This window comes from Bos grunniens, chromosome 8 (genome assembly GCF_055505025.1).
Source record: "Bos grunniens cultivar Pamir isolate PY7600 chromosome 8, Bosgru_T2T1.0, whole genome shotgun sequence".
In the NCBI taxonomy this organism is placed as follows: Eukaryota; Metazoa; Chordata; class Mammalia; order Artiodactyla; family Bovidae; genus Bos; species Bos grunniens.
In genome coordinates, this window is record NC_141172.1 from 93,535,890 (window position 1) to 93,559,166 (window position 23,277).

General features: G+C 38.6%; 1 protein-coding gene and 1 long non-coding RNA gene across 6 annotated transcripts in view; one reads left to right on the plus strand and one right to left on the minus strand.

Annotated features, from left to right (window-relative positions):
* The window catches only part of LOC147367693 (uncharacterized), a 191,989-nt gene that overhangs the window by 90,469 nt on the left and 78,243 nt on the right, over window positions 1-23,277 (minus strand). Inside the window, exons 3-5 of one of the 5 annotated variants that reach the window (XR_015169286.1) lie at window positions 20,327-20,444; window positions 19,254-19,471; window positions 18,202-18,397 (exon numbers count right to left, since the gene is read on the minus strand). The exons of 1 other annotated variant lie outside the window; for it this stretch is intronic. This is a non-coding gene — a long non-coding RNA (uncharacterized LOC147367693). Of the gene's footprint in view, window positions 1-17,688; window positions 18,398-19,253; window positions 19,472-20,326; window positions 20,445-23,277 lie in introns of those variants that run through there. 3 more of the 5 variants (XR_015169288.1, XR_015169287.1, XR_015169285.1) reach the window with 3 other exon arrangements.
* On the plus strand, window positions 7,018-9,645 carry LOC147367694 (uncharacterized). The gene has a single exon (XM_086414512.1). The coding sequence runs from the start codon at window positions 7,242-7,244 to the stop codon at window positions 9,462-9,464; it is 2,223 nt and encodes a 740-aa protein (XP_086270638.1). The 5' UTR covers window positions 7,018-7,241; the 3' UTR covers window positions 9,465-9,645.

A 23,277-nucleotide genomic window follows, 5' to 3' on the forward strand; every position in this document is an offset into this window, starting at 1 on the left:
TATCTGAGGTTATTGATATTTCTCCCAGCAATCTTGATTCCAGCTTGTGTTTCTTCCAGCCCAGCGTTTCTCATGATGTACTCTACATATAAGTTAAATAAACAGGGTGACAATATACAGCCTTGACGTACTCCTTTTCCTATTTGGAACCAGTCTGTTGTTCCATGTTCAGTTCTAACTGTTGCTTCCTGACCTGCATATAGGTTTCTCAAGAACATTAGACAGTATCAAATTATGGCTCGGTTATATATCACAGATATGCAGATGACACCACCCTTATGGCAGAAAGCAAAGAGGAACTGAACAGCCTCATGATGAAAGAGGAGAGTGAAAAAGCTGGCTTCAAACTCAACATTCAAAAAACTAAGATCATGGAATCCAGTCCCATCACTTCATGACAAATAGATGGGGAAACAATGGAAACACTGACAGACTATTTTCTTGGGCTCCAAAATCACTGCAGATGGTGACTGCACCATGAAATTAAAAGACGCTTGATCCTTAGCAGAAAAGCTATGAGCAACCTAGACAGCATATTAAAAAGCAGAGACAATACTTTGTCGACAAAGGTCCGTATAGTCAAAGCTATGGTTTTTCCAGTAGTCATGTGTGGATGTGAGAGTTGGGCCATAAAGAAAGCTGAGTGCCTAAGAATTGATGCTTTTGAACTGTGGTGTTGGAGAAGACTCTTGAGAATCCCCTGGACAGCAAGGAGATCCAACCAGTCAATCTTAAAGGAAATCAGTCCTGGATATTCATTGGAAAGACTGATGCTGAAGCTGAAGCTCCAATACTCTGGCTCCCTGATGAGAAGAACTGACTCATTTGAAAATACCCTGATGCTAGGAAAGATTGAAGTCAGGAGGAGAAGAGGATGACAGAGGATGAGATAATTGCAAGGCATTACAGATTCAATGGAGATGAGTTTGAGCAAGCTCTGGGAGTTAGTGGTGGACAGGGAAGCCTGTTGTGTTGCAGTCCATGGGGTCGCAAATAGTCAGACATGTCTGAGTGACTGAACTGACTGATGGCTCTGTTATATTTGCCCTGTGTAACCTTGGTTAAGTCAATTTAAGTAGTGTTCTTTCATTTCTAAATAAGACTAACATGAGAGACCTCCCTCAGGGCATGTTTATGAGAATAAAATGAAGTACCGAAAAGAAACAAAAACCAAATTCAACAAAAAGCAAACAGTTAAAAACATGATAGACACTAAAGCCACCATATCAATAATCATTCTACATGTGAAGGGTCTAAATATACCAATAAAAGACAAAGAGTGTCAGAATGGATATAAAAATAAGACCTGACTATATGTTGTCTACAAAAAAATCCACTTTAAATATAAAGACTTGGATTAAAAATAAAGCAATGATATATCATGCTAACATTAATTAAGAGAAAGCTGAAGTTGCTATAGCCATCTATGGGGTCGCATAGAGTCGGACACGACTGAAGTGACTTAGCAGTAGCAGTATACAATGATAAATGGGTCAGTTCTCTGAGAACACATGCAGCTAACAGTACATCAAAAGACATGAAGCAAAAACTGATAGAAACGCAAGGAAAAAGTCAAATGCACAATTATAGGTAGAGACTTCAATACCACCTCTCTTTCAGTAATTGATAGATCAAACAGGCAGAAAATCAGTAAAAATATAGTTTACCTGAACCACACTATCAGTCAACTTGATCTAATTGACATTTTAGAACACTCCATTTGACAGCAGCAGAATACACATTCTTCTCAAGTTCACATTTAACATTCACCAAGGTAGATTGCATTCTGGCTAATAAAACATACCTTAACATGTATATTATCATATGTGAAATAGATCGCCAGTCCAGGTTCGATGCATGAGACAGGGTGCTCAGGGCTGGTGCACTGGGATGACCCTGAGGGATGGGATGGGGAGGAAGGTGGGAGGAGGGTTCAGGATGAGGAACATATGTACACCCATGCTGATTCATGTCAGTGTATGGCAAAAACCACTACAATATTGTGAAGTAATTAGCCTCCAATTAAAATAAATAAATTTTTAAAAAATTAAAAAAAATAGAAAGCATATAAAGTATGCTGTTAGACCACAGTGAAATTAAACTAGAAATCAATAACAGAAAGATAGTTGGAAAATCTCTAAATACACGGAGAATGAAGGCCCATAAGGAACAAAGACTGGAATGAAGAATTCACTTGGAATCTGGAGTCAACGTTTTCCTTTGTGTGTTTGTGAAGGGGTCACTTTGGCAAGAGAAGCTCTGTTCATTTTTTAGGTATAAAGATTAAGATACAAAGGTTGGAATGAGATCTCATTACTCTGCCTGATAATTAAGTTAGTGAGAATTCTCTTGTGTCCCCTTGCAGAAGCTGACCTTGTCCACAAATTCGTCAATTATCATTTGTGGATTCTGTATTTGTTATTTTTGTCTACTCCCTAAAGTTTATTTGTAACCCTAAAATCAGTGCTCCTGGTGTTTTCATGTCATTCATGGACATGGCAGAAAGGCAAAGAATTTGAGTCACTCAGCTCACGTATTCCCAGCTGAGGTCAAACAAAATGACATTCTGCCTTCTTGTTTCAGCTTTCACACCATAAACAGGATTATTTTCATGTTTAATGTGTATTTTCCTTTTTTTTTTGGTGATTTTGCCATTTAGATTGACCTCCATGTATAATACTCAAATGCTGGCTAGTTTTCCTAACTGCAAGAAAACTGTGATGTGCTTTATGGAGAAAATATATGTGTTAGATGAGCTTCACTCAGGCTAGGAGGCTATTGGCTGAGAGTTTACTGTTAATGACTCAATAATATATATTAAGATGTCTTTAAACAGATACAAGTAAAACAAAGTTATATGTATCATTCCGTGGATATAAATGTGACCAGAGGCTCTGTGGAATCTAATCCTGTTCCCTTAGGAGCACTGGTTCAAAGTTAACCAATTCAGTGATTGTGAGGACTTTATAGAATGCAACTATCTTGAATAACGAAAACTGTCTATAAATACAATTGTTGACACCTACTGGACTGTGTTGATCAGCACAGAAAATTTATTTGGCAAATACAGACTCCTTCCTATATGCCAAACTTATTCTAAGCTATGAGGAAACATTTGTATATAAACCAAAGATTTCATCTATTTTCCCTCATGAAGCTTATAGTAATGTCAGAGAGGAAACAGACCCATGAATGTGTAATATGCAGATAATGGTAAACGCTATGAAGAAAACGTCCATGCTGTGATGTATAAAATAGATGAAACTCAGAGAATTTAACTAAGTTGCTTATGAAAGACAAATTCAAATGAAGAGAGTCAAAATTCAAACTCAGAATTCTGGCTTTGAAACCCATGCTCTTTCAGCTTATTTAATACTTGATTCTTCTCATGAATGTATATACTATAGCTTCTTGGTAGGGGAATTGCTTCTAGAACTCGTGAGGAAAATCTTATCTCAAAACACAATAACTGTAGATTGTACAGCAGTGGTTCTCAACACAGGGGGCAATATTGCCTCCCTAGAGGACATGTAACAGTATCTTGAGACATTTATTATTGTGTGGGGGATACTGACATCTATTGAATGGATACCAGGGATGGTACTTAATATTATACAAAGTAGAGCAAAGAACTGTCTGGCCCTAATGTGCTGAGATAGAAACTCTACTCTAGAGCCATGGAACATGATAAAAAAAAAAAAAATAGAAAATCAAGGCTTCCAAGTAGTTGGTTCAAAACTTAGATAAGACAATAAAGGATCTGATCTCTTGGCTACTGATACATCAGATTAATTGTTCAGCATCATCCTGCCAATTGTCAATTTATTGTCTTCTTGACTCTAAAGTTCTCTCACTTTGGATGCCAACGCACCCCTTTCCCAACCACTTCTTCCTTTCTAAACTTCTTCGGAATTTTGAGTATTTAGGAACCAAGGGAGTGAAAATAAGAAGAAAAGGAAAGGAAGAAATTGATAACCAAAAAAAAAAAAAAATGAACAGACTAATACAAAGCATCCAGAAGAGACACCTGAATGGCCTTTTCTTATGTTTCTTCCCTCTAATCCTTCAAGTTCTCCTCCTCTTCAACAAACATTTATAAAGTATTTTCACCATGGAGACACAGTGTACAGATGAGAGTGTCTCCTGAGAGCACTTTGTTACTAATAAGCATTGTTTTTCACAAAGTACTTTTTGCATCTATTCTGAGTCTTTCTATAAGCCTTATTTCACAGATGATTAAGCCGTGACTGGGAGCATATGTGAGCAGTAGAATAAGAACCCATGTCTGTACTGTTCTTTCCTCTATATAGGGCTGACAGAGTTTTGAACGTTATAGGGAATGTGGTTCTATATTACCCTAGAGTTACAAAGATATCAAAAAATGGTGTCTGTTTTGAATTACAAAATCATGCAAAACACATTTTTAAAATAAAAGTAATGCACTGTCTTAGGAATTTGCAATGAAACCTACTCAAAAACACTAAAATGGCTATTCCATTAAACTGCTAATAGATGCTAAGCACAAAGTTGCTTATCTAATTCTCCAAAATAGCTCATGAGCTAAATTGGTTTCACCTGCATCTAAGAGCAGTCCAAGAGCCTAAGTAAGCATGACTAAACTAAAAAACAGAATAACAGCAAGTATAGCCAAAAAAAAAAAAAGAGAAAAAAACATTTATCTTCAATGACTTCCCAACTGTGTTGTCTGTATTAACTGGTATTTAGCTATGGATGAATAAATGTTTTGAAAAATATGACAACTTTTCATTTTGAACCAAAAAGCTGGTACACAGACAATCAAGATGTTGATTAATCACACTGCACACATGTTAACAAGTTTATTCAGCTCTTGGATTTGAAGAAAAATTGACAACTTTCTGACTAGATAATTTAAATCTAAATATTACTATTAGGGGCTTCCATGGTGGCTCAGCCAGTAAAGAATCTTCCTACAATGCAGGAGACCTGGGTTCAATCCCTGGGTGAGTGAGATCCCCTGGAGAAGGGAATGGCAACCCACTCCAGTGTTCTTGCCTGGAGAATTCTATGGAGAGAGGAGCCTGAAGGACTATAGTCCACGGGGTCGCAAAGGGTTGGACACGAATGAGTGACTAACACTAACGCTATTAGACTAACGACTGTTCTTCAGGGAGTTCTTTCATCAGGGAAACCCGTATTCTACCTTGTGTCTTGCTTTATTCTGATTCAGACCACACATTACAGTGTTAGGTTTGATCAGCCTGTTGAAAAATTAAAGCATTCTGGCAACCTATAAGTCAAAAGGACATGAATTCTATCTTAATAAGGATTTGTATCTTAAAGTCACTCAAGATAACATAAGATACTAAGTTTCGTGGAAAACATAAGATACCAAGTTTTATGGAAAACTTGGAGCAGTTTCTTTTTCTCCAAACCACAGCAGAACTAGCCTTGTGTTCTAAATTCTATCTCTAAGGCCAACAAAACAGAAGTGATCCCCTTTAACCAAATTAATCCTGTGGTTAAGGTTCATATGAGCGTGGACACTTTAAGATCCTCTAGGAGGTAAATCTGCTAAATAATGTAATTTGTTTCTGTCGTCTTTGCTTTTCAAGATGAATGATGACTTAATGAGAGCGTTACTTCTGGAAAGGAGAGCTTGAAACCATCTATGAGAGAAGGGATGAAATTCATGTACATCCAGCAAGCTCATTTTATTTTCAGATTCTGTTAGGAATCAAATTTGCTCTCTATTGTTTTTGTGGACTCAGGCTTATTATGATGGCTATTTCTTGTTAGTGACTTTTGACTGTGAATTTGGAGGAAATTTGTCATGAAACTTGGGTTTATAATGTTCCTCCAGGAAGAATGTGTGTTTGCCTCTGCCAGTTGCCTGTGGTTACTATCAACCTCAAAATAAATTACCTTTTTGAGGTTTTTAGGAAAACGCTGCTTGAATTTAGTGTGCAGACGTACTTGTTTCTGGTTACAAAATCTCAGCTAGGATTTCCTGCTGACTGTGTGTGGGGTATTATTTTTCTAAATTACCTTTTCAGTAAGAATGTAAACATTTGTGTACACAGCTTTATGCAGAGGTTTTCCATTATACATTCAAACGTTGGCAGAGTCTGTTCTTTCCTGTCATCTGCAACTCTTGGTTATTCTCTAACTGAAGATCAAGGATACCAGTTCTGAGCAACTTGTGGTATCAGAGCTCACTTCCCTCTCTGGATTTCTACTTTTATTTATGGATTGATTTGGCCTCTAAGAATTTTACTCATTACCTCTTAAGTTGAGATATATTTACCTATATTTACTTATAGCTAGTATTATTTTGTTGGAGAAGGCAATTGCACCCCACTCCAATACTCTTGCCTGGAAAATCCCATGGACAGAGGAGCCTGGTGGGCTGCAGTCCATGGGGTCGCTAAGAGTCAGACAAGACTGAGCGACTTCACTTTCACTTTTCATTTTCATGCATTGGAGAAGGAAATGGCAACCCACTCCAGTGTTCTTGCCTGGAGCATCCCAGGGACGGGGGAGCCTGGTGGGCTGCCATCTATGGGGTTGCACAGAGTTGGACACGACTGAAGTGACTTAGCAGCAGCAGCAGTATTGTTACTCCTAGTGGGACAGTGTGTCCCACTAGGACAAGATGTCTAGTTCACAATATTGCCAGAAATTAGTGATTACGCTTTAAGATTTTTAGAATAGCTTCTCATTCTTCTATATAAGCTTTTTCATTTAACAATATATTCATCCATTTTCACATATTAATATGTATAGATTTGCCTGTTTTATTGGAATGGTGACATAATATTAAATATTATAGATAAACCATCATTTATTTAATAAGTTCCTTACTAATGGATATGTCAATTGTTTTCAGGGTTTTTGTTGTTGTTGTTATTAGAAAAATCCATGTATATATGTTTGTAGACTTGTATATATAGATTAAAACTCTAGAGTTAGAATTACTGGGTTAAAAGATGTGATACTTAAATTTTGATGTTTATTTCTGATTTGCTTTTCAGAGTTTGCAAAACTAAGAGAGACAGTGTGCCTGAATTCTCATTGCCTTGTCTATATTGGGTTTTATTGAGAGCATTATTTATTAATTTGAGGAAATAGTTTGTTTCTTAACTTTATCCCAGAATTTATTCCATGGAGACAAAATATATTACAGAAATATGCGTGGAATGGTTTTAATAGATATTTTTCATGCCAGATGAGGAACTGATTTGAACCAATTTTTCTCACATATGACTGTGAAATACAATCTGTTCATGGAGATGCCATTAGATTTCTCATCTGACTGTGACTGTCCTAACTGCTTGGAGAATATACAGAATGGAGCCAGTTGGAACCCCTGTTCTGTGAACAGTGATGAATCTTTACATTCAAGACAAAGAAATAAATCTATGCCTTCATCCAGCATGCAGTGCTTTCCTTCCCAGGGTTGTTCCGCCAGGCCAGTGGAAGGCACCAAAGAAGACTCAGTGTTCCTTCCTTCGGAAGAAGAAAGCTATGTAGTGACTTCTGAAAACCATGATCTTGGCATAAATCTTGAGGGCCTTACAAAGAAAATCAGGCCATTGAGAGAGCTGACTGTCCAGGAGTTGCTGAGAGAGTTTGGGGACAGCAGGAAGTTCCCACCAAACTCTGTGTCTCTGGGTCACTTTAGAGACCAGGTGGTAATGAAGTTCAGAAGAGCTCTGTATTATTCTGGAATTTGGGTGGCACATGTCCAAGGCTACAGATTTGAAAAACACTTATCAGCTAATTATTTCAAGAGAAACCCTGATTGTTTACATCGGCTGGTTCCCTGGCTGAAACGAGAACTAACAGCTGTTTATGGAGATTATGGCTACACAGTGAAGAGTATTCTATCCACCATTCTCCATCACATGACAAAATATGATCTAGACAGTGATTCCTTCATTAACCTCCTAGAACCTTATCTCCAACAACACACCCACCACTTTCTGCACGAATTTATCAGTTTTGTTCATTCGCCTTACAACATGGAGACTTATGACCAACGAGCCATCTATCAATTTCCTACTGTTTCACCTTGGGTAGGAAAAAAGTCTGTTGCATCAGCTCCTGTTTTGCCTTTGCCTAAGGATCAGGCTGTACTGGCACCTCAACATGATATAAAACAGTCTAAAAACACCCAGGGCCAACGGAATAATGACCAGAGGCCTCTGTCAGGCATGAAAGTGTTTCCCAGTGGTAACTCTTGCTTGAAGAAATCTGAAGTCCCACTACTCCATCATAAAGCAGGAAGCAAAATCCATGCTTGGCTCAAAGACAAATCAGAACCAGGTGATCTCAAAGTCACACCTTCTACCAATAGCATGCTCCTGAACTGGGATATACTAAGGGAAAAGGGCCCAGGCTCATTGAATTGCAAAAAAAATGTTAAAGAGAGGAAGACAGAAAGGATTAAGTTGTTTCCGGGTCATGCCCAGGATATGGGAAAGAGTGAAACAACTGCACGCACCTTCAGTTCCTCAGCAATTTTGAATCAGGAGCAGCCATGGAAGAACAGCCTAAAAGAAAAAAAGTCTTTGAACGTTGGCCAACAGATCAATTTCCAGAAAAAAGAAGCAGAAAAAAACAAATGTTCAGACTCTTCACCAAGGACCTTTCAAAGAAGATTACCCAGAGAAAGATCCTTGATAAATTGCAAATCTAGAAAGAGGGACCCCTCCTGGAGCTGCATTTCAGAAACTGCCGTTTCTTCTAAGAGAGAGGGGAGGAAGCTGAACTCTTTCAGAAAAAAGAGGATGAAGTACAGACAACCCTTCCGATTTGCAGAAGTTGGCTCACACTGCAGCAGGGGAATCCAAAGACAACCAAAGTCCAGTACTCAAAGATCTAAATCCTGGTGTGTTGGACTTACAAATAGATCTATAAGCAGAGAGTCAAGTAATCCCTCTCTGAGAGGAAGCCACAGAAGTGAACACTTCACCCAGAATATATGCTGTGAGCTCTCAAAAGAAAAGAAGGCACATGCCTATGAATCAAACTATGGGAGGCCGTCTTCAGCCACCATCCAATACATGAAGTTTCGTTCAAATGCTGGGAAGAGACCAAAGTATCCTTTGAAAAGTGAAGATTCTTACCAAGCTGGAAGCCACTGTAACAGTCCCACTTGTCTACAGAATCAGAAACTCACATCCCCAAGTAAGCAAGAAATAAATCACAAAAAAACATTTCCTAGCGCTAAAATCAGAACAGTTAGGCACAGGAGAAACAAGTATCATTGTCTAGACACACAAACCACAGAGGAAGTCAGTGATGAAATAGGGGATCTGAATGATCTGAGGCAAAAGAGTAATCTTTCTGAGTGTGTACCTTCCCGCAGGAGGCAAATGCAAAAGGAAAAGGAGAATCCAAGCCTTCAGAAACATCACCAGGCCAAAACTGAGCAGAAAGGAGACAAAGAATCAGAAACACATAGGTGCAAATCATTTTGAAAGGCCAATCACGCTACTCAACTAGCCACCAAGAATCTTGGAAAGTTATGAATATAATCCGAAAAAGATAACTGAAAAGATTCATCCCATCACTTCATAAGTGCAATCAAAAGCCTGACAATTAAATCCAAGGCTCCTTTTGGAGACAAATGCATATGATTAAACTGGTCATATATTTAAATATCATTTTGTCTGCTTTTTTCTTATGAATTGAATTATTAAAATATTTGACTTATTTTTTAGTTGTCAGATTTAACTATGAAGATTGGCTGCAAAGAGTTGTAAACATTATAGAAACAACAAGAGTATATGTTACCAAACACAAGTTATGCATATTAAATATTATAAAAACACATAAATATATGTATATATACACATGCCATGCCATGCTCAGCAACTTCAGTCATGTCCGACTCTTTGCAACCCCATGGACTGTAGCGTACCAGGCTCCTCTCTCCCTGAGATTTCCTAGGCAAAAATACTGGCTGCTGCTGCTGCTGCTAAGTCACTTCAGTCGTGTCCAACTCTGTGCGACCCCAAAGATGGCAGCCCACCAGGCTCCCTCATCCCTGGGATTCTCCAGGCAAGAACACCGGAGTGGGTTGCCATTTCCTTCTCCAATGCATGAAAGTGAAAAGTGAAAGTGAAGTCACTCAGTGGTGTCTGACTTCTAGTGACCCCATGGACTGCAGCCTACCAGGCTCCTCTGTCCATGGGATTTTCCAGGCAAGAGTACTAGAGTGGGTTGCATTTCCTTTTCCAGGGGATCTTGCCGACCCAGGGATCAAATCCATGACTCCTGCATTGGCAGGAAGGTTCTTTAGCACTGAGCTATCAGGGAAGCATGTGTGTTTGCGTGTGTGTATTCCAGACCTTATGAAATTTTAGTTCCTGGAAAATGAGGCAGCATGAACACCGTCTTTAGATATGAAAATGAAAGTGTTAGTTGCTCCCTTGTGCCCAACTTTTGGTGACCGCATGGCTATAGCCCTTCAGGCTGCTCTGTCCATGGGATTTCCCAGGAAAGAATACTGGAATGGGTTGCCATTCCCTTCTCCAAGGGATCTTCCTGACCCAGAGATCAAACCTGGGTCTCCCACATTGCGGGCATTCTTTATAGACTGAGCCACCAGAGAGGAGGAGGAGTTATTGCCTTCAAGGATTTCAAAATCTAGTTGTAAAAATACATTCACATAAGTATGAAACAATGAATATATATGGGATATTTGGCACTACCTTCCTATCTCCCTATCCTGAAAACCACACCTTCATATGTCCTGACATCTGGATACCTTCTTTAAACGGTGCCAGGATTTAGGTAACTGATTCCCTACCCACCAAAATCTGGCCGAATGGTGGCAGCTATACTTAAACCAAGCTGTGTTTTCCCTTTGGTCATGCAATTGATGAATCCAATGGTAGTCAAGTCATGGTACTTCCCTGAGATTTTCTGCACTGGTTCTGATAAATAGAATCATTCTCCCTCACTAGCAGCAAATGGTAAAAGGTTTAAAGCTTGGATACCATTAAGAGCTGTATTTCTCAATTTGTGGAAAAAGTCAGTTGAGGCAAGAGAGGAGAAAGCTAACCAAGACAAGCACGATAAGTCATGAGGAGAGAGTCTTGGAGTCAGGACCTGGATCTTCTAGAATTTGAGCTGCCCTTTTGCTTTTCACACAATTTGGTGTTTTTTGTTTGTTTTTTTTTTTTTTCATGAAGAAGGCCATTTATTTATTTGTTTATTTTTTAACATCTCAGTAGTAGTTTATGGGTGACGCTTTTGTGATTTTTCTAAATTTTGTAACATGGCCATGACTTAAAAAATTTAGCAAAACAGTTTTATTTTTTAACCCTTCTTTAGGTTTTTTAAGTCAATACATTTCCTCTCTGCCCTTTTATTAAATTGGGGTTGCCAATTACTGTAATCAAACAATTCACTGGGAAGTATATGTTGGAAATCTGTGAGAGGGTAGTCAGGGAGCAGAAATTCTCTTGGGGAGGTTTCTGAAGGCTTATTGGAGAAATGATATGAATCTGGTCTTGAAAAGTGAGTAGGACTTTTCCATGTGAAATGTGTTGGCAAGAACTGTCAAGAGAAACAAGCAACTTGAAAAAAAGGAAGAAGAAAAATAAAAATTTCCAGCATTCTCCCTCTGGTGTGACTGGAAAAGTCAGAGAGAAATACTGAGAGGTAGGCTGATACCAAGTTGTGAATAATGAAACCTGATTTTTCTGGGTCCTCAGTTGAGAAGACACATCATGAGCACCTAATCGTAGGGCAGGACTCAAAATTTAAATTACTTTTATTAAATACCTTCCTCTTTCTTTTTTGGTTGTGTAGCATGTGGGATCTTAGTTCTCTGACCAGGGATTGAACCCGTGCCTTCTGCAGTGGAAGCTCAGAGTCTTATCCACTGGACCACCAGGGAAGTCCCACCATTTCGTTTTAATATCTCCCAAGACATGTTATTTTAAAAACCTTAGAAAACCTGTGTAAACACACATTTATAAAAATATAAATGTGCTTCAGTACATTTAGTTGTAAACACTGAATGTTTATATATTGCTTTTTGTAAGTCTACACTTGCATCAAGTTATTTGAGCAGTCCACTATCAACCATGAGCTACACCTTTCATAGTAAAGGTTCATGGGAATACAGGCAAACTCCTAAGTTTAAGGATCAGGAAATCAATTACAGTGGTTCAAGGTCACCATAATATAGTAGCCCAGGCAGACCTCGTTTTATTGTGCTTTACTTTGTACTTTGCAGACCCTGTGTTTTTTTAAATGTGAAGGTTTGTCACAAACCTGCACCAAGCAAGTCTACTGACATAAATTTTCAACAACATTTGTTCACAGTGTGTCTCTCTGTCACATATTGGTAATTATCTCAATATTCCAAATTTTTTCATTATTATTATATTTGCTATGGTGATCTGTGGCCTGTGATCTTTGTCATTCCTATTGCAACTGTTGGAGGAGGCCATGAAATGGGATCTATAAGACAGTGAACTTAATTGATAAAAGTTGTGTGTGTTCTAACTGTTCCACTGACCAGCCCTTCCCTGTCTCTCTCCCTTTTCTCAGGACTTCCTATTTCCTGAGGCATACAGTATTAAAATCAAGCCAATTAATAACCTTAAAATGGCCCCTAAATGTCCAAGGAAAGAAAAAGTTCCCATCTTTAACTTTAAACCAAAAGCTAGAAACAATTAAGCTTAGTACTGAGGTAGGCCAAAAGCTACAATTCTTGTGTGAAACAGTTAACTAAGTTGTGAATGCAAAGGTAAAGTTCTTAAAGGAAATTAAAAGTGCTACTCGTGAACACAACAATGATAAAACAGCGAAAGAGACTTATTGCTGATTTGGAGAAAGTTTGAGTGGTTTAGATAGGAGATCAAACCAGCCATAACATTCTCTTAAGCCAATGCCTAATGTTGACCAAAGTCCTAACTTTCATAGATTCTATGAAGGCAGAGAGAGGTGAGGAAGCTGCAGAAGAAAAATTTGAAAGTAGCACAGGCTGGTTCATGAGTTTTAAGGAAAGAAGCCATCTCCAAAACATAAAAGTATAAGATGAAGCAGCAAATGCAAACATAGAAGTTACAGCAAGTTATCAAAAAAAAAAAGTAGTTAATTAATGAAGGTGACTACACTAAACAACATATTTGCAATGTAGACAAAAGAGCTTTGTATTGGAAGAATATGTCATCTAGGGCTTTGATACCTAAAAAGGAAAAGTCAATGCCTAGATTTAAGGCTGACTCTCTTGTTAGGGACTAATGTAGCTGATGACTTAGTTGAGTTGAAACCAATGCTCATTTACTGTTCTGAAAATCCTAGGGCAGTTAAGACTTATGCTAAATCTATTCTGCCTGTGCTGTATAAATGGAACAACAAAGCCTGGATGACAGACCATCTATTTACAACATGGTCTCAGTTCAGTTCAGTTGCTCAGTCATGTCTGACTCTTTGTGACCCCATGAACCGCAGCACATCAGGCCTCCCTGTCCATCACCAACTCCCAGAGTTTACCCAAACTCATGTCCATTGAGTGAGTCGGTGATGCCATCCAACGATCTCATCCTCTGTCATCCTCTTCTTCTCCTGCTCTCAATCTTTCCCAGCATCAGGGTCTTTTCACATGAGTCAGCTCGTCACATGAGGTGGCCAAAGTATTGGAGTTTCAGCTTCAACATCAGTCCTTCCAATGAACACCCAGGACTGATCTCCTTTAGGATGGACTAGTTGGATCTCCTTGCAGTCCAAGGGACTCTCAAGAGTCTTCTCCAACACCACAGTTCAAAAGCATCAATTCTTCAACATTCAGCTTTCTTTATGGTCCAACTCTCACATCCATACATGACTACTGGAAAAATCATAGCCTTGACTAGATGGACCTTTGTTGACAAAGTAATGTCTCTGCTTTTTAATATGCTGTCTAGGTTGGTCATAACTTTCCTTCCAAGGAGTAAGCATCTTTTAATGTACTGAATATTATAAGTCTATTGTTGAGATCCACTACTCAGAAAAAAAGATTCCTTTCAAAATATTACTGCCCACTGACAATGCAGCTGCTCACCCAAGAGCTCTGATGGAGACATACGAGATCAATGTTGTTTTCATGCCTGTTAATATGACATCCGTTCTGCAGCTCATGGATCAAAGAATAATTTTGACTTTTGAATCTTATCATTTAATAAATATTGATACATTTCATAAGGCTAAAGCTGCCATAGATAGTGATTCCTCTGATGGATTGGGGCAAAGTAAATTGAAAACCTGGAAAAGACCCATCATTCTAGAAGCCATTATAAATATTTATTTTTAACAAAATACAAATAATGTGTGTTTTCACTTATATGTGATATCTAACAAACAAAACAAATAAGCAAATATAACAACATAAAGACCCACAGAGAACAAACTAGTGGTTACCAGAGGTGAGAGGGGGAGGAGGAAGGGTGAAGTAGGTGAAGGGAATTCAGAAGAATAAATTAGCAGTTCTAAAATAAATGGGGCTTCCCAGGTGGTGCAGTGGTAAAGAATCTGCCTGCTAATGCAGGAGATGCAGAAGACACAGGTTTGATCCCTGGGTCAGGAAGATTTCCTGGAGGAGGAAATGGCAACCCACTCCAGTATTCTTGCCATGGACAGAGGAGCCTGACGGGCTCCAGTCCGTGGGGTTGTAAAAGCTGGACATGACTGAGCACACACACATGTGCCGGGGACCAGCCCCGGCTGATCCAGGGTATTCGAAGGAGAGAGGGCGTAGGCGAAGATCAGGAAACAATTGCTTAATTAAATGTTAATTAAGGATATAAAGAGTAATAGAATGAGGATAGCTCAGTAGGAAAATTCAGTGGAGAAAAGAGGCTGAGATAAGGATAGCTCAGTGAGGAAATTCAGTGTAGAAAAGAGGCTGAATAATTCAGCCAGAAGGTAAGAGAAAGAACGACATGGTGAGACCAAGTTTCGGTGAACAAGGCCCGCACTTTATTTTCCAAAGTAGTTTTTATACCTTAAGTTATGCATAGAGGATAATGGGGGAAGGGGTAGAGTCAGGCAGCAAGCCAGGCTTTCTTCCTGCAAACTTAGCATATGCAAAAGTTAGGTGATTTGCATCATCTTCTGGCCCGGAGGCCTCTTAACATTTTAAGACCTTTTCTTCAGAAAACTTATTTTTCTCTAAAGGTGATTGGTCAGGAGCCACCCTCCAAAAGCATTAGATAAAGTTGCATTCCTACAGAGCAAAGGTGTGGTGGGCTATAACAAGAAAAAGAATTAACTCAAGGGTCCCAGGTTACAAACATTAAAGCTACTACTTACACCAATTATATTAATCAATACACTGCCAGGGACACAGCAGGTAAGGTATATGGAAACTTAGCAGCAAACATTGGCCCAACAAGTGAAAATCCCTTCACCAATACAATTTCTAATCAATCTTTTAACTACTCAAAAGAATCTGTGTTTAGACAGTTTAGAACATCTCCTGCCTCTCACAGTTGGGAGGCTCTGAACAATCACATGTGGCCGGAAAAACCTATTCAGGCAGGCTAGAGGATTTCCAAGGGAGTTTGTAGGTTGAACACTGTCACACCCAGGAATTATTAACTGGAGCTGTAAGCTAACTCTTTTTTCAGAGAGAGGTAGTGGGGGACAGCCCCCCGTAAAGTCAGAGGTGTAGGTGAAAGCACAAAGCAGAAAGTAGGCAGACTCTGGTTTTGGGGGTAGATTGCTCGAGAATTTCCAGGGAGACTCCTGAGGCTTGATCCCGCCTTTGCGTATGCCAAGCCTCCTTCCTCATGACCTTTGCCAGGGGCGGAGCTCGCTCCCCGCACACATGCACACAAAATAAATCAAAGGGATGTCATTTACAGCACAGAGAATACAGTCAATATTTAATAATAACTTTGTATCATGTGTAATCTATAAAAATGTTGTATACTTAATACAATATTTTAAGTCAACTATACTTCAGTTTAGAAAACAGAACATTTGTGAGTCAAAGGAAGAGACCAAAATATCAATATTAACAGGAGTTTGGAAGAAGCTGATTCCAGCCTTCAAGGATGACTTTGAGGTGTTCGAGACTTCAGTGGAGACAGTAACTGCAGATGTAGTGGAAACAGCCAGAGAATTAGGTTTAGATGTGGAGCCTGAAGATGTGACTGAATTGCTGCAATCTCATGATAAAACTTTAATAAAAAGGCTACTCCTTAAGTATGAGATTAAAAAGTAGTTTCTTGAGATGGGATCTACTCCTGGTGAAGGTGCTCTGAAGACTGTTAAAATAGCAACAAAGGACTTAAAATGTTACTTAAACTTAGTTGATAAACTGTGTCTCTGAGTATGCCTGTAGCTAACATTAAAAAATAAAGCTTTAAAAAAAAATAAAAAAATAAAGCAAAACTGTTATTGTGATCAGAAGTGTACTTGTGAACCAACAATATTAGACTGCATTCAAATATGTAGAAAATTTCTCTGTGTAGGGAAAATCAAAATAGATATCTAAGTATCTTCAAATATATGAATGGATGTTCTTTAGGAAAATATATTTCCCTAGGTTGTCTAGGAAAGGAATTTGACATTGAGAAATTTATAGAAGAGGCAGTGATTTTTGCTTAATCAAAGAAAACCTCTTATTAAGAGGTATCATATGGTTCCAATCAGAATGGACATATGGTAGATTAAGGGACCAATGAGGGAAGGAGCCCTGATCTTTGGAAGTGTCCATGCTTGGCTGGATGCCTATAATGTAGCAAATCTGACTGAATGTTTTATAAATTCTCATTTAACACAAAGATAAACAAGACACAGAAATTTGCTAATAAACCAAAAGTATCCTACCTTTAAAACAGTGCAACAACTTTCCTTGGATAAGAATAAGAAAAAAAACGGTGACTAATAATACAGTAATAATAAAAAAATATTGGAAGTTAATTATTTGTGACACGTACGCATATACATAAAAACTCTATGAAGTATTATTTGGATCCACATTTTAAAGATGAGGGAAATTGAGGCTTAATGATGTACTTACTGAAGGGTGCAAAGACAGTAAATATTGCAGTCTGAATTTAAACCCAGACAGCCCTAACTCCAGAGTGACTGATCTTAAACCTGAACTGACACTGCTTAATTTTTTTGCATAATATTTTGTTTTGTACATAACTTTTTTCAGTCACCTACTATCTTTCATACCCTGTTGTGAACACATTCATAAACACTATGTAATTTTACCTTAATAAGAAGTGACTAAATTTAATTATTCCTGTGTTTTCAATGAGGAAAACAAGTTACAGTGAGATTATTACAAACAAGGAACAGAAAAGAGCCGAACTGTAGGTCTAATTGCCCACACTTAGGGTTTATATAGCTTGTCATGGTTGACTGGGCTTTTCAAATCTAACTCAAATGCACCTATGACCCTCAATCACCTGAGTCTTTTCTGCTACTGAGAGCCCTTTTTCATTCAAAATCCAGAATTCTCATACAACCATGCAGGGTGAGGCATTAAGGGGTCATCTCCACTTATTTATAGGGACAAAAGCCAATTTCTCCTTTCCAAGCTCACCCTGAATTGTCCTATTGATGCTAATGTGGTTCATCTCAGCCAGCTGGGAGGAGGCAGGTGAATGATTTTCAATACATATGCTTCAGTTCACACAGTATCTTCTATGGCAGGAGGGTCAGCAGAAACTCTGAATCTCAGGGCCAGTTTTTATCTCTGTCCTTGACTCAAGTGTTCTTTGGGCTGACACTACTTGAGGTATATTTCATCCCTAATTGAGAGGCAGGGCAAGGGAGAAATGAGGTTTCTGAAGACATTTCAGGGTCATTGTCAGATGTGAATAATTTTTTAAAAATGGGTTGTTAATGCTTATAGTTTTCTATCATGAATATTTTAGCTAATGTATATTTGTTAATATCCCACAGTCACTGCTTAAGAAAAGCCTGTCTGTGCTCACTGGAACTATTAGTATATCCTCCCAACTGGTTTCCCTGCCTCTGAATTCTCTCTTCAGATTATCATCCACGCTGCTACAGTTATTCTAATATATGAATTTATCTGAGTAATTTCCCTGCCTAAAATTCTCCATTAGCTTCCCATTGCACAGAAGATAAAGCCCAAATTCTCTTGTCTTGCATATAAGGACCCTTTGGCCCCAATCCAGTCCTATATCCTTTTGTCCTGAAAGAAAACATATATATATATATATATATATATATATATTTACACACATATATCAGAGAAGGCAATGGCACCCCACTCCAGTACTCTTGCCTGGAAAATCCCATGGACGGAGAGCCTGGTGGGCTGTAGTCCATGGGGTCCTTAAGAGTCGGACACGACTGAGCGACTTCACTTTCACTTTGCACACACATATATGGGCTTCCCAGGTGGAGCTAGTAGTAAAGAATCCGCCTGTTAATGTAGAAGACATAAGAGACATGGGTTCGATCATTGGGTCAGAAGATCCCCTGGAGGAGGAAATGGCAACCCATTCCTGGACAATCCTGGACAGAGGAGCCTGGCAGGCTACAGTCCATGGGGTCACAGAGTTGGACACGACTGAAACATCTTAGCACAACACAGCACAGAATACACACATATATACCATGCACAAGGATACATATACAAACATCTTTGTATCTGCATACATCAAATATCTTACCCATAGTACAGATTATAACTCCCCTGCATTAGACAAACATATTCCATTCACAACACTTATTTCAAAGTCTTCTATATATATTAGGTGTTCAATAAGCACATTTCCTTTAATTGTTCTAGTACTACTGAACTGTATGATCTTGGATTAATTAACATCTCTGCAAATAAGTTTTCACCTCAGTTAAATTCAATGGCTTTTGAACCATTACAGAATCTAATATTCTGTAAAACAATGTCACTGGCTTACATCTAAACCTTCTCATAGTGCTTCATGGCAGTGTTTTTGACTGAACTCATCTTACACACTCACCTAGTCTTTTAAAAATCATTGGGGTATATGGTGGATTTTAAATTGTGTGCTAGCCTATAAGACAACTTGGATTTGGCAACATTCTGCTATAGGATTTATTTAGATTTCTTTCAATTTCTAATATTCTATAATTCTTTGATTTGAGGATTTAATTCTGTTAAATGTTGTTGTTCAGTCACTCAGTTGTGTCTGACTCTTTGCGATCCCATGGATACAGCAAACCAAGCTTCCCTGTCCTTCACCATCTCCTGGAGCTTACTCAAACTCATGTCCATTGAGTCGGTGATGCCAACTAACCATCTTGTCCTCTGTTGTCCCCTTCCCCTGCCTTCAATCTTTCCCAGCATCAGGGTCTTTTCTGATGAGTCGGTTCTTCGCATCAGGTGGCCAAAGTATTGGAGCTTCAGGTTCAGCATTAGTCCTTCCAATGAATATTCAGAGTTGATTTCCTTTAGGATTGACTGGTTTGATCTCTTTGCAGTCCAAGGGACTCTCAAGAGTCTTCTCCAACATCACTGTTCAGAATTAAGTTAAATAGTGACTTCAAAGTGACTACTGAATTATTAGAAGTATTGTACAGCTACATACTGAAAGCAAATGTTATCACATTATTTAGTGACCCAAAGAAAATTTTATGACATTGTTTGGAATTACTATCATGTGAACTTTTATCTCATTGATATACCATGTGTATTTAATATATGTCATAAAGTATCTGAACACAGGTAGCTTCAAAAGTTTCAGTAATGCTCAATTGTAAAGCTGCTTAGGGAGTTAGGTATATTTTTTGTTAGGCTTCATAACAAACAAATATGTTATAAATATTATTTTATATGCCAAATACTGTACAACAACATTTTGAAATATTAAGATTCTGTATATACACATATTTATCAAGGTTCTCAGAAGACTAAGGTGCTATATGAAGTGAAGTGAAAGTCGCTCAGTCATGTCTGACTCTTTGCAACCCCATGGACTGTAGCCTGCCAGGCTCCTCTGTCCATGGAACTCTCCAGGCCAGAATACTAGAGGAGGTTGCCATTTCCTTCTCCAGGGGATCTTCCCGACAGGGATAGAACCCAGGTCTCCCACACTAGAGGTGGATTCTTTACTGTCTGATACACCAGAGAAGCCCAAGGTTTTATATGAAGTGAAAGTGAAAGTTGCTCAGTCTATTAGACTCTTTGTGACCCCATGGACTTTACAGTCCATGGAATTCTCCAGGCCAGAATACTGGAGTGGGTAGCCTTTCCCTTCTCCAGGGGATCTTCCCAACCCAGGGATCAAACCCAGGTCTCCCACATTGCAGGCCGATTCTTTACCAGCTGAGCCACAAGGGAAGCCCAAGAATACTGGAGCGGGTAACCTACCCTGTCTCGAGGGAATCTTCCTGACCCAGGAATTGAACCAGGGTCTCCTGAATTGCAGGCGGATTCTTTACCAACTGAGCTTGTAGAGAAGCTTCATCATAAACATAGTTCCTGGAAGCTAAAACAAGCAAGGAACAGATGCAGCAGCCTATTGCTGATACAAGGCAATGATCAATCAGTTCCCTCTTTAACCCTTTAATGCTTTTCAGTCCCTACTATCTGCTGCAGCGAGTTCTTTGCTTTCTTTCTTTCTTTCTTTCTTTTCCCCTCCAAATGAGCCAAAGACCCATGACACAATGATACCATAGAAAGTTGGTTCCTCAGTCAGGCCAGGCCATTGTCCATCTTGCTGACTACTTAGCTTGGAATATTCTTTGCTCCATGTTGCTTAGACAACTCCTCTTTCTAGACTCTATCCAAGGGACAATTTCTCTTTGAAACCTTATCTTACACTTTTACAACTGTCAAGTTGTTAGAAGTGAACAATTACTTTCTTTGTGCCCTTATACAAACTTCCATCATAACACCAAAAATACTTATTTTGACTTCTTATCTCACATGTCTGAGTCTACCTTCCCTTTCTCTTGTCTTAAGAATGAGAGCTTCTTTAAGACAAGGCCCAGGTGGGCACATACCAAGTGCTTATTGAATGTCGTATGAATGAATAACAAAGGATACAGAACAAAGTTTAAGATGTAAGTTGAAAGTATCATCAGTTGTCAGAGCCATCATGAGAAAACAGTGACTCAAGCAGGGTCCCTGCCATGAAGTCCAATGTGAGCTGTTCTACTCACTCTTCTGTATTATAACCTAAAGTCAGTGGACTGTGCCCCAGCAAGGTATGTCCCTGGAAGATAATAAAGGATGCCCTTAGTCAACTATGATTCATATTTATATTATTTGAGAGATATATTTTTAAAATAATGATTGTGGGGCTGAACCCTGGCTAGAAATTACTTTATCCAAAATTTTAAAATACAAGTCTTCTATCATATACTAGCCAGCTGTTGTAACTATAACAAACAAGATTTTAGGTGTAAAACAAAAAAGTTGAGGTTGTGGAAACACAATCTAATTAATGAATTTAAGTAACTATTCATTATCTATAATCACTTGAATGAGTGCCTCTTTAGAAAAAATAGAGAATATATAACTACATTATATGTGTAAGAAACATGAATCATTCTATACGTGCAACATACATGAATGTAAATTCTTATGCAGAAATGAATTGATAGAGTATGTTTATGAAGCCCATCAGGATCAAACTTTACAAACACAAATTTAATCAGCGTCCTTTTGAAAGCATTTAAAGGAAAAGTGCAGCACAATGGCTAAAAGCACAGACTCCAGAGCCAGGCTGTCTGGATGCAAATCCTTGCTCTACACTTAAAAGCTGTGTGATCTTTGGTAAGTCTTTTAAAACATCTGTTCCTCAATTTCCTCATCTATTAATGAGCATAATAATAGTAACTAGCTCAGAGCATTGTAATGAGCAGATAATATACAAAATGCTTAAAATAATGTCTGGCAATAGGGCTATATACATATATGTGTATATATATATATTTGCAAATCACTATTATTTAATATCATTATTATTAATAAAGACTTGGCATATAAGAGAATACAGGTTGGTCTGGATACAAGAGTTGGCCCACAATAGGAATTGAAGAAGCAGAGAATAGAAGAAGGCAAATGAGCAATTATGATGTGACGAGCATGATTGGGGTTTAGAGTGTGAAGTCAGGAAATAGGAGACATATGGAGGGTCAGGCCACCATAAAGGGAACAGAGAGACAGAGGAAAGCACCAATTACTGAGTACAAGCAATGTGCCAGGGACAGTGCCAGCAGCCTTACACCTCACACTGACCTGAAGTAAATCCATTTGTTTAACCAGTAGGCAATGGGCTAATTCTTTCCAAATATGATCTAAGCTCTTTTGGTGATGATGGTGGCAGCAGCTAACACAGGTCTATAGTACATATTGCACAGCAAGACTAATCTCAACATACTGCCTGGGTTATCTCTTTTAATTTTACTGAGAACTCTTGAAAGGAACATTATTATGATCCCTATTTTACAGACAAAGAAACTGAGGCTTAGAGGAATTAAGAATTTGCCCAGGGTTACTTGCCCAAGGGTTATAGTGTCAGAGTTGGGCTCTTCTTAATCCATGCTATTAGCCTTCACACTGTACCTTCTCCTGTTAAAGCAACAGCAACTACAATAAGTTAAAGCAGGGGCAATGAATTCATGTTTTTGAGTATCTGTGTATATTAGAGTTGTTGATTTGCTGCTCAGTCATGTCCAACTCTTTTGCGACCCCATGGACTGTAGCCTGGTAGGCTCCTCTGTCCATGGGATTTCCCAGGCAAGAAAAATGGAGTGGGTAACCTTTCCCTTCTCTAAAAGATCTTCCCGACCCAGGAATTGAACTGGTGCTTCCTGCGTTGCAGGCAGATTCTTTTACCACTCAGCCACTGGGTAAGTGCCATATGTTAGACTATATTCTCCCATATTTAATTCTCATCACTATGAGGGAGCTGTTTTGATGTGAGACTCTGGAAAATTGGGAACCAAAGTTCAATATGAATAATATGAGTGGGAGAAACAGAAGGCCCTAAAACCAACCATATTTGAGTTAAATTAGAATTCAAGAAAAAAAAAAATGAACCTCTTGATTAAGAGTAAGAAAACTTTCTCTGTACTTGACCACATAGTAAATATTTTACGCTTTATGGGAACATCGTCTCTGTCACTAGTTACCTCTGCCATTGGAGCATGAAAGCAGCCAAAGATGATACGTAAATGAGAGAGTGTGATTACATGCCAATAAAACTTTATTTACAAAAATAGTTGGTGGGCCAGATTTGGCCCATAGTCCATCATTTTCAGACTGCTTTTCTTCAAGTAGTAAGAACTTTTCTTTTATGGTTACCAGGTGGT